Source organism: Larimichthys crocea, chromosome XVII (genome assembly GCF_000972845.2).
Source record: "Larimichthys crocea isolate SSNF chromosome XVII, L_crocea_2.0, whole genome shotgun sequence".
NCBI classification, from domain to species: Eukaryota; Metazoa; Chordata; class Actinopteri; family Sciaenidae; genus Larimichthys; species Larimichthys crocea.
In genome coordinates, this window is record NC_040027.1 from 11899533 (window position 1) to 11911097 (window position 11565).

The 11565-nt window shown below is 44.5% G+C and overlaps 1 protein-coding gene across 1 annotated transcript; it reads right to left on the reverse strand.

The window, feature by feature from the left end:
- Positions 1 to 3604: 3604 nt before the first annotated feature.
- On the reverse strand, positions 3605 to 9669 carry pcsk9 (proprotein convertase subtilisin/kexin type 9). The gene is made up of 12 exons (XM_027289845.1): positions 9219 to 9669; positions 7463 to 7654; positions 7256 to 7388; positions 7033 to 7166; positions 6759 to 6900; positions 6376 to 6572; positions 6112 to 6295; positions 5860 to 6030; positions 5630 to 5778; positions 5387 to 5552; positions 4114 to 4280; positions 3605 to 4040 (listed from the first exon to the last, which is right to left on the reverse strand). The coding sequence occupies exons 1-12, from the start codon at positions 9390 to 9392 to the stop codon at positions 3837 to 3839; spliced, it is 2013 nt and encodes a 670-aa protein (XP_027145646.1). The 5' UTR covers positions 9393 to 9669; the 3' UTR covers positions 3605 to 3836.
- Between the last annotated feature and the right edge of the window lie 1896 nt (positions 9670 to 11565).

Below are 11565 nucleotides of genomic sequence, written 5' to 3' on the forward strand. Positions count from 1 at the left end.
TTGGTCATTAGCACTTATGTCACAAACATTTTCCACCCCACGTCTCTGTGGCTGGTTAAGCCGTCTGATGACGGAGCTGCATGCAGTCTGTGCCAAGCGATACATGACCAACATGAGTCGCAGTCAGCCAAGAGTGTCTCCTAGGTTTGCCCCCACTACTTGCAACAACAACAACTCATCACCACAACAACTTAAAAAAAAAAAAGGACGAAAAAACTCCCAAAAAATAAAAAAATCTTTTTCTTTACCCTGGGATGCAGGGAGGGACGGGGGAAGCGCGCGCGGGGTTCGGGATCGACTCTGTACAGTTTTTACTGTCATTCAATTTTGAGAATTCACTTCTGCCATCGCAGGATTCTGTAACGCATGTTTAAAACTCCGTTTTATTTGTACATCAGAGTTTGATTAAGGGGAAATTTGATATAAAATAAACTGGAATGCACAACCTTTTGTAAACATTGTTTTTATGTTTGTTTACAGACTCGTCAGATATTTCCTTACAAAATGTTGGTGCACCTTTTTTGTGCACTTTTTTTTATTTTTTATTTTTATTTAAAGGTCCAGTGTGTACGAATACTCTACCACCTCTCACACCAGCTGTGAAACTCACATAAAAAGCAAAAGGCCATAGTTTGTCTGTTCTGGGCTACTGTACAAACATGGTGGACTCTGTGGAAGAGGACCCGCCCTCTCATTTTAAGACAACAAAAACACAACAGTTGTTATATTCAGGTGGTTACACACTAGTGGAAACTAGGGCTGCCACAATTAGTCGATTAGTCACAATTATGTCGACGATATTGTTCGTCACACACACCTACACACGCACCTACGCACATGTGCAGTAGTGGTAATCGGCGTCAGGCCTGACTGTACCGTAAATGATACCATAACACAGACCCTCCAGGAATTCACGATGCCGCAATTTGCAACTTCAACGCAACTTCAGTGAATCCCCATGAATTCAGGGCGGTGTTGCAATTTTAACCAATCACCGTAATTTTTCGCAGCAGTCTGCCCGGGGGATTCAACTCGGCGGGTCAGGGACGGCCGCACGGTGCGGGAGGATCCCCTCGCGGGACCTCTCCCTGGCGCTGGCTGGCCTCCGTCGGGCGCATTCCTCCGCGATGGCTCTGGGTCGGCATGGAAAGGCTCGAGGACGAAGGTGGCTCACGGCTCCGTCCACGAGCTTTACAGCGCCCGCCTGATCACCCACCCCGCTTCGGGACAGTCAATTTACGTATGATCCAATTAGTCGACTAATCGAAAAAATAATCGGTGATTAGTCGACTATCAAAATAATCGTTTGTGGCAGTCCTAGTGGAAACATACTAATTAATAATGTATCCCCATCCTGCCAATAGATACTCTTAAATCCTACACACTGGACCTTTAACTTATATTTTCATCTCACACACACACACACACACACACACACACAGTTTCACATTTCACTTTCCATCATTGTCTCATTATCTAAGTGTTAAGGTTGAGAGGTGTTACTGCATCAGCAGACTTCACCTCTTTATAAACGTGTGTCTCTGCAGACTTATCGCATACGTAATTTGTTTCATCTCATACAGTTCTCACAATATTTTTATAAGTCAGATGTTATATGTTGGTGGCCCAGTGATTTTACATTTAACAGCAGCTCCCAGGAGCGTTTGTAACAAATAAATTCTGACTTATCTCGTTATAACTTTCTATCAGAGCTCCCCTCAAACTTCTAGAGCTGATCATCCGTTGCAAACCTCCCTCCAGATATCTAATGACATGCCTGTCTTTTACATGTGTGCTATTGTTTGGGTTCATCCAAAGAAAAGTATATCTCACTTCTCTCTAACTTCATTTCCAGCTTCATTAGGTACGCCTGTACAATCCAAATCAACAGCTCTGACATACCTTCTACTTTCATAAAGCTCATAATGTTTCAGTATAGAGGTTTTCATTTATTACGTTTACTAGGGAGGTTGTAGTTTCTAATATGTTGGCCACCCTATTTACGTACATGAGAGGGACAGAATATTAGAAACACCTCTCAGTAAAATGCAGTCCAGTTTAAAAAAAGTCAAATTTATGGTTTCTGGCCATGTGATCGGTCATTCTGTCACAGCAGGAAAATCAGGTAAATACTAAAACGAACGACGGCTGAATTCCATTTATTTCAGACTCTGCTGGTTTCTACCGTCACATTGTCGTGGGACACGTCTGTCGCTGTGTTTGCTCTTCGAGTCACGATGTCTCCTGTGAAAAAAGGCCTGCTGGACTCAGTAATCAGTTTAGCCCCCGCTCATCACGATAAGTTATAATATCCTCATTTTCCGGCTTATGTTCTCCTTGATGAGACATCTGTTACGAAGGGTTGTATAATTTATCAGTGATGATATCAGATTTCCGTTGGTAATCAAACTTCAGTCCGTTCATCAGAGCAGCACAGCTGGCAGCTTTGGATTTATCTCCCCGTGGTGCTCTCCATGCTGAGGTCTGTCTGTTTTATCATCAGAGCTTCAGTGGATTGATTAGCGCTGTGATTTATTTTTTTTAAATTATTTTTTGGCTTGAATTGTGGAATCTTAAAGCTGCTGTCACTAAATACAAAACAAAGTGAGCAGAAGGTAACTGTCTTATTAATCAAGTGTCTAATCAGGCTGATTACGCTGCGCCTCGCTGAGCCTCCTCGGTTCTTCACCTGTGGTGAGGCGTGTCTGACTGAACTTCTGTGTTTTATGTTTTTCACAAAGACATTTTGAAAATCACAGTTAAATAATAAAATGAATGATGCTTCAGTTAGTTACGTGTATTTGTTCCGATCACATTACTTATGATCAAAAACCAACCAATAGCCAAACATCAAATCAAGGTCAACAACACGACACAGCAGTCAGATAATATTACTGACTAGTCCAACAGCAGTCAGCCCAGGTCAGACTTTTATTTCAGCAACAACTAAAAATCAGTCTCAGATTTACTCGTCCGGCAGCTTCTTGCTCCTTTTCTCTCTTAGCGTCTCCTATCAACATCCTCTTTGTTCTTTTCTCCTCTGTCATTATGTCCATAGAGACAGCTGAGTCTGGTTTACATTAGCTGCTTGCCCAGCTCCTGTTCTGGCACGACACCTGGCTCTGAAAACCTCTTTTTTCTCTGCGGTGCAAACACTAACACTCTTCCCCCGGTGCTCTGAGCTCACAGGCTAACAAACTGAGTTAACTTTAGCTGACAGCAGCTACATTTGGCAGCAGTTCACTTCACCGTCCATCGGGGAAACTTTGTGAGTTGAGGCGGAGCAGCCGGAGGAAATCAGAAGAAAAACCAGAAAACATTTTCTCCATAAAATACGATCCAGTTTCACCAAAATCAGTGAAATAGTTGGTGCTGTGTGACTTAGTGCTGTAAAACATTACGTACTCGTACCCGGAGCCCAAAGTTACACAATGTGAGAACAGACGTACGAATTACAGGGACGCCAGTCACCTGATTACAAGTCAGGGTAGCATCAACATGATTTTAAATCTTTTGTTTTATGGTATAAAAGTGACAAATTGTTGCTTTAATATCAGATGAAAACAGGCCAGACCATGATTTAAAATATACAGGTCACATTACGTGTCCATCAAAAGCTCTTTTTATTATAATCGTTCTGTAAAAGATACAAAAATATTTGGTTACATTTTACAAACTGTTTAAAAAATGGCTAACAAGACGTTACTAGACTGTATGTAGGTCAGGCTTTAATACAATACATGTGCTTAATCTTAAAACTGCGACACAAACAGCTCTACAGAACCACGATTAGAGAAATATCAACGCGTCAGACATCCGAGTGGAGTGAGACCGGATCAGTGAGGAGTCGTGGTGACCTGCTGCTGCTGCTCTGGTGGTCTGACGCGACAGCAGACGGCGACACCTGTTGCCCCATCGGCTCCTGCGGCGCTGTGGACGCGGCAACTGTTGCCCTTAACAACCGTCTCCAAGATAGCTGAGCCCTTAGAGACGGCGCTGCAGTCCGTCAGAGTCCAACCAGAGGGACAGGACACCTCGACCTGCGAGAGAGCAGCAGAGAGCAGTGAGGTTAAAAGGTCGAAGTCTAAGGGGAAGACTCTTTAAGATGTTTACCTCTTCTTTATCAGCTGACGTGTTTTCCAACACGTGACACTCCAGAGATGGAGCATGGCAGCACACGGCATCTGAGGTCACGCCGTCTTTCACAACGCAACGCTTGCGGTCACCGTGATGTGGACGGGAGCCGGACAAGATCTCAGCTGTGGACCAAGAAGTGCAGCCTGGAGAGAGAGAGAGACACAATACATGAGCTCAAACAACGGGAAACTCACTGAACTCATCCTCCACTCAGGAATGAACAAGAAGGACTATAATGTAATCTAACAAATCAGTGGAGTGCGGCAGCCTTTGACAACCCTCCTGCACACAGAGCTGTCATTCATGCTGGCATGGAGTACATTTTTCTTTCAGTGATTGCCATAGTAACCAGCATAATTGTTCTCAAAGCAGCCACATCAAAACCTTGCAGTCAGTTAAAAGGATGGTTTCTATCCAGAACGACCTCTGAGTTACAAGTTTGACTGGTTTCAACAAGGGATACTTAAAATCAAATCAGATTTTATTTGTATAGCCCCAAAGTCACAAAGTACATTTGCCTCCGAGGGCTTTACAAACTGTACAGGGAGTGACACCCTCTCTCCTTAGACCCTCGGTTCGAGTGAGGAAAAACTTGCCCACAAAAAACTTTTAACAGGGAAAAAATGTGGAAGAAACCTCAGGAAGAGAACAAATCAACAGAGACATATTGTACAATTACAATGAATGATAAAATGATTACAGTAGCAGTGGAACCTGTGATAGAGATAGAGAGACACAGATGCACAGCAGCAGCAAATTATTAATTAACTATAAACTGTAATGGAGATATGGCAGCAATAATGACAGTAGGAATATGTGTAGTGGACGTCGTGCAGGACCACGGCAGCAGCCACGATCCATGAGAGAAGAAGTTTAGTTAGTAACATTCAACATGCATTAATGAGACATGTATGTTTACAGATGGTGTGACAGAGGGAGAGAGTTTTCAGAAAGGGAGATGTGACTGCATCTTCAACCAATACCATGCCTGACTAGGCATAGCCCTGAAAGAGACAGAGAGAGAGAGAGAGAGGGGAAGGGAGATAGGGGATACTTATATAGTATATAGTATATACGCCTTCTTGTTGAGAATTAGATGCGAACAGAAGATTCATATCACATCTTTACAGAAGAGTATCTTCCTCCTCCCAGTCATTTCCACACAGTTCCTAAACCAGTTTAAAGCTTTAAACTCCAGAACATCAGCACCAGCTGGACAGATGTGCAGCAGATTGTACCTGTGACTTACCGGTCAGGTGGTGCTGCAGGCCGACACACTCTGCATCTTGCCCCGGCTTGGGACTAGCGTGGACCTGGCACCGCAGACCACCGACCACACAGCAACGGGCCACAGCGAACACGCCTTTACCTCCCGGACCGTTGTAGGCGACACACTCCATCTGCCCGTCGTTCACCTGCAAACACTGTGATCAGACGGTGGACTGCACACGGAGGTGTTTTTAGTCCAAATGGAAGGTCAGTTTGAACTCACAGTGACGGTTTCTCCAGCGTGGACACCATCAGGAGCGTAGCTGCTGCAGCTCATCATCTCCTCCCCCTGACGACAGCGACTGATGGCGCTGTCGCTACTCGTGACCCCTGACCTCTCTGACCACACTGACCGACACAGCAGCTCCACATCTGCACACCCGGACAGGCACACAAGTGTGAACTCCTCACAAGTTGCTGTGTGTGTAAGAAGAAGTGTTGTGAGTCTCTAACCTGTGCTGTTGTCAGGAGGCATGGCTGCCACCAGGTTTGGAGTAACGAGACGATGCGTGTCGCTCAGAGACAGGAAGTTGATCGTGTTGCTGACGGAATAACGCAGCATCGTCTGCAGGACCTGCACCGGCGACATGTTCTGATTGGACGACAGGATCACCGCTGCTACACCTGTACACATGCATGAAGAGATGCAGCACTTTAACTGCATCTGCTTTCATTTTAGACGTGTGTGTGTGTGTGTGATCATACCTGCAGCATGTGCAGCGGCCTGCGAGGTTCCACTACGGGACGTAAAACAGGTGCTGCAGTCACTGCTGGCGCTTACGATGTCATCGCCAGGTGCAAACAGGTCAACACAGCGGCCAAAGTTGGTGCCACCGGCTCCCTGTGACATGAGCTGGTCCACTGAGTTAACAGCCCCGACCGTGATGACCTGCACACACAAAGGAAGTTAAGGTGAGAGTTGTGTTTGACGGCGTCCATCAGGCCCTTTTAGTTAGATGTTCATGCAACCTCAGGCTCTGATGCAGGCGAGTAGAGGCAGGCGTCGTCTCTGTAGTTCCCCGCAGCTGCGATGACCACAGCTCCGTTAGCCACCATGTCCCGACAGGCTGTGTTTAACGAACGGCTGAAACCACCGACGAAAGGCAGCAGAACAACCACAGCTCCCACCGGACTGGCCAGTAACGCTGCTCGGATGTACTCCATACCTGAAAAGAAGAGGAGAGGGATGTTCAGATGTTCAGTTTCTTGGTTGCATCCATCTGGAGTTCCAGTTCCACGCCCTGCTTATCATTAAAATAGGCGTAAAATGTGATCTGACAGGCTGTTAAACACAAAAGCAAAGAGCTCCTGGGCTTCTTGAAGGCGTGTATCCAGCTCTGTTTGAGTCCTACCTGCCAGAGCTCCTGACACCGTCCCTTTCCCCTGACAGTTGAGCACACGGACCAGGTTAACGCCGGCGCCCCGGGCGACACCGGAGTCCGACCCGCTCACGACCCCCGCCATGTGTGTGCCGTGACTGTCGCACTGACTGGCCTGCAGAGGGGAGAGAGGTCAGGTAAACAGATCCACAGGTGTGAGCGCTTTGTCACTGAGCTGCAATCATAAAAGTGTTGTTGAAGTGTGTGTGTGTGTGTGTGTGTGTGTGTGTGTGTGTGTGTGTGTAACCTGTCTGTGAACTCTGACTCCATCCTCCTCAGGGACGTTGTTGAAGTCCGTGACGAGCACTCGTCCTTCAACTTCTCTGTGAGAACTCTGAACGCTGCCGTCCATCAGATACACCGCCGCCTTCCCGCCGTCGTCTGCAGAGGACAGAGGGTGTGTGGATGTGAATTATAATTACTTTATGTGTGTGTGTGTGTGTGTGTGTGTGACAGACAAACACACTCACTGGGTGGTTTGTATGTCCCGTTTTCAGAGGTGCCACCGTGAGGCTGCAGTAACCTCTGCAGGTTCCAGGGGGCGCTCTGAGCAAAGATGGACGAATCCTCCTCTATGTAGTGTACATGAGGGAGCTTCACTGCCTGGCAGGAACACAGTACAGTATCAGTTAACCCACACCTTCATCCACCACCACAGGTTCTACTGAAGCAGTTACCAGGTGAAGGACGTCGCTGCTCATCTTGACCAGGAAGCCGTGCAGAGCTCCGGAGTACGTCTGCAGGATCTCCAGCAGGTAACCTCTCCGGGCTGCTTTGGCCCTCAGTCTCCTGATGGTCCTCTGCACGTGAGACTCGTGCGTTCCCGGACGCAGTATGACGAGGTACTGACCGGGCATCCGCCACGCTGCCTGCAACACAGAACACAGAGACATAGAAAGTGAATGTACAGGAGAATTTCTGTGCATGGTTGTTCTACGAATTAACATTAATTTGGATTGATAAAAACAAATTTTGGATTTGAAAGTCCAGTGTGCAGGTTTTCAACCAAATACCTGTTAGGGTATTGAATAAGGAAGACTGGATTCAAAGTATCAAAGTTTAAGTTGGATTTATTATTCTTGTACAAGAAGGAGCGTTTAACAGTGCAGCACATAAAAGGGGTTATAGAGAAAAGGCTCCTCGAGGAGCTCTAACAGTTGGTTCTTATACATTATTTTAAAACGGGCTGTCTAAGAACACCTATCACCTGATACAGATAATATCATAACGGCCTTTTTTGGTTTTCTGCTCATTATGTTTCTTATGCAAATCATACTCCCCTAGCCTGTCTCTCCTGACCTTGTACTGTTGATTTATAATTATCTCTCCCTGCCAGCCTCAGTAAATCACAGGCCGAATAAGGGAAGTGCACGAGACATGCAAAAGACAGGATACACAAACACACTATATGAATTAAAACACCTGAACCCCGGTATAATCCTGATTTCTATAACAATACTCTTCGCCTCACCTTCCCATTTCAAGCATGAAGGAGAAGGAGAAGACCTGATGTAGAGCCAGTGTAAAAACATTGAGGTTCAACCATAGACAGTATAAATATGGTAGTTATTCATGACATCACAGTCCCGCTCATAGACATGGATCATAACCTGAGGCCTGTGTGCTCAAACAAGTCACCTATAACAGCACATACCTGTCAATCAAAGTGGCCATGCTGTGTATCCTGCATAACTTTAAGCCTTAATATAATCTGAACAGGTGAGTTATGTAATAATTCACCCTCAGTACAGTTGTCATGAACGGGGAAATTATCTACAGAGACCAAAACTGTTTTTTGTACCAGGCTGTAAACATGTTTATTTCTGCTGTGAAGTTGGACATTTGAACATGGGGACTTATGGAGACTGACTCACTTCTGGAGCCAGCCTCAAGTGGACGTTTGAGGAACTGCAGTTTTTGGTACTTGTGTGTTGGCGAATAAAGGACCTGCTGCCTCTGTAGATATAAAAGGCTCATTCTAACACAACAAGACACAACAACTCTTTATTTTCAGGCGATCATACACTAATAAAAACATAGATATGAATATTATTATATTCCATTTCTGCCAATTAAATCCTCATAAAGATTACACACAGGACCTTTAACCAATCAAAAAATACTGTCCCTTTTGCAAAGTATTAAGATTAAAAATAATATGTACCTGCAGACTTGATTGCTTATTATGAGAGGAACCTCCTTTAATTATAAAGAGTGAAATCTAAGACACAAAGGCACAAACTCAGGCTGGAGGAAAGTATCCAAGTACATTTACTCAAGTACTTGTGTACATCTGTTACTTTATGTTCATACTCTGCGACATTACAAAGATAAATATGATTTTTTAGGTATTATTTGTAGGCTTGCGCTGTAAAATTGCTACTTTTACTTGAGTAAAATAATCAGAGTAGCTTCTGACACAATCATAATCACCTTGTTGCACCTGAGGAACTCAGCAGCGGGCACGGCTCCGGTTTCAGGTTGAGTCCCGTCCTCACGGATCAGATCCAGGATCATCTCGTCGTCCTCGGGGTAGTCCTGCGCGCTCACGGTCAGAGATGCGCACAAACACAGCGCCCATCCAATCCAACCACAGGTGCGACGCATTTTCAAACCTCTTGGACTGTCTCCAGGTCAATAATCAGGAGAAGTGTTTAATCATTAATAATAATAATAAAATAAAAAATAAATCCAGCAGTGAGAGGTTTTAAAGTCAGAGTTATCCAGATGTTCTGTGCGCCCTGCGTGCCCGACGGTCAGATGACGCCTCCAAACATCTATCCTGATTTTAATAATAAAAAAAAAAAATTCAATTGATGCTTATAAATCAAGGCGGGGACTGCTGACGTCTCCGGGGCTCACGCCACCGCTTTTGTATCGAATGATTGTCCTCCGTTAAAAACACCTCTTACTGTGGAGAGTCATGTTTCACGCTCCCCCCTGAAACACCCTGTAATTACTGCGTGTCAATCAGACACAGAGAGGACTCTTCCTCCCCTGGTTTATCTGTTGATGCTGTTTTAACATGAACAATGTGAGGTATGAAAGCAAACAAACTCCTGCTTTATGCAGAGAGGCTGCTCATGTGCGTGTCCATGGCTCTATTTGTCATTTATTTTGATTATGTTGTATTTTTTATAGTATTTTTGGTGATTTATCATGAGTTTAATCCTTGTATTTTTTATAGTATTTTTGGTGATTTATCATGAGTTTAATCCCACTGTGGTAAATATGGACAGCCGTACACGTGTATTTGTTATGATTATATTGTTTAATGTGATATGAAAAGTGCAACAACACAAGAGCAGCAAGTCAGCCCAGCTCGGCGTCTGTCTTTCAGACTTTTATTTCACCAACGACTAAAAGTCAGTCCCAGATTTACTCTTGTCCAGCCGCTTCTTCTGTGATCATGAGCCTGGTTACATTGCCCCGACTGCCCGGCTCCTGTTCTGGCACGACAGCGGCTCCATTCCCCGTGCTCTGAGCTCTCTCACAGTTCGGGTAGCAACAGCAGCTGCATCAAAATGTACTTAATAATAAAGATAATAGATTCTTAATGTAAAATTTAAAATCTTTTATTTTATGGTAGAAATGTTTCACAGTGTTATTTTAAACTGTGCTGAGATGCACACCTGCAAAGTCTCTAAATCTCTAACTTTCTCTTTGTACCTTTCTGTGTCAGCTGTCATCAAACAAATTATATGAACACTTCACAAACTGTAAATCTGGAACCAAACGAGTAGTTATTAAGACACATGGGGCACTTAAAGTGGCTACTATTTCACACAAAGTTCAGTTTACTTATCCTGAAGCTGTTACATAATGTCCTTTGTGGCTCTTAGGAACATCTCGAGGAAGTCCTAATGTCTAATGGGCAGCAGAAACTACCTATAAACAACACTGTCACATATTATCACATTATCTTTATGATAAATGTGTCAGTAAACAGTTGTTTCTTTTAAAAACATTACAACAGGTGCCATTAAAGGTACGCTGTGAAGTTTTCATCCACTAGGGGCGCCATGGAGGAGTGTCTTTTATGTGTGGGTCTCTGCACACACACCGCACTACACATCTCTGGTGCCAGTAAGACGCCAACAAACAGAAAAGCAGGAAGGAAACGTACTCGGCACGATTGCTAGGCTTCGAAAATACACACACTGTGTTTTGGAGAGTAACGACACTTGAATGTCGTCCAAGTGGCAACCTCTCTGCGCCTGTGAAGCGAGGCCAACTGCCAACCGGCTGACAAGTTGGCAATGACCAGAGGTCTTTAGAAATTCGTGGGTGATATCATGGATACTACATCCATGTTTTATGCTGTCTATGATGTCGTCATAACTTTTTAAGGACAGTTTCCGGTCTTCAAATTACTTGTTTTGCCTAAATATCCCTAAAACACTCAATAAAATTATATAAAATAGATATTTAAATATCTCTTTTTTATGATGATAAATGTGTCCAGTAAAAACAAAAGTGTGTTGCTTTCTTGTTCTTCTTCGTTCTTTCTTTTAAAACATTACAACAGGTGCCATTAAAGGTAGCTGTGAAGTTTTCATTCCACTAGGGGCGCCATGGAGGAGTGTTTTTTATGTGTGGGTCTCTGCACACACACCCGCACTACACATCTCTGGTGCCAGTAAGACGCCAAACAAACAGAAAAGCAGGAAGGAAACGTACTCGGCACGATTGCTAGGCTTCGAAATACACACACTGTGTTTTGGAGAGTAACGAACTTGAATGTCATCCAAGTGGCAACCTCTCGCGCCTGTGAAGCGAG

Excerpts from the sequence above, each read along its gene's own strand:
- pcsk9 (XM_027289845.1), bottom strand. The coding sequence starts at position 9,392 with ATGCGTCGCACCTGTGGTTGGATTGGATGGGCGCTGTGTTTGTGCGCA. Across the intron at positions 7,389-7,462 it reads GCAGCGACGTCCTTCACCTG|GCAGTGAAGCTCCCTCATGT; the intron begins GTAACTGCTTCA and ends TGTTCCTGCCAG. Across the intron at positions 5,779-5,859 it reads GCCTCCTGACAACAGCACAG|ATGTGGAGCTGCTGTGTCGG; the intron begins GTTAGAGACTCA and ends CCGGGTGTGCAG.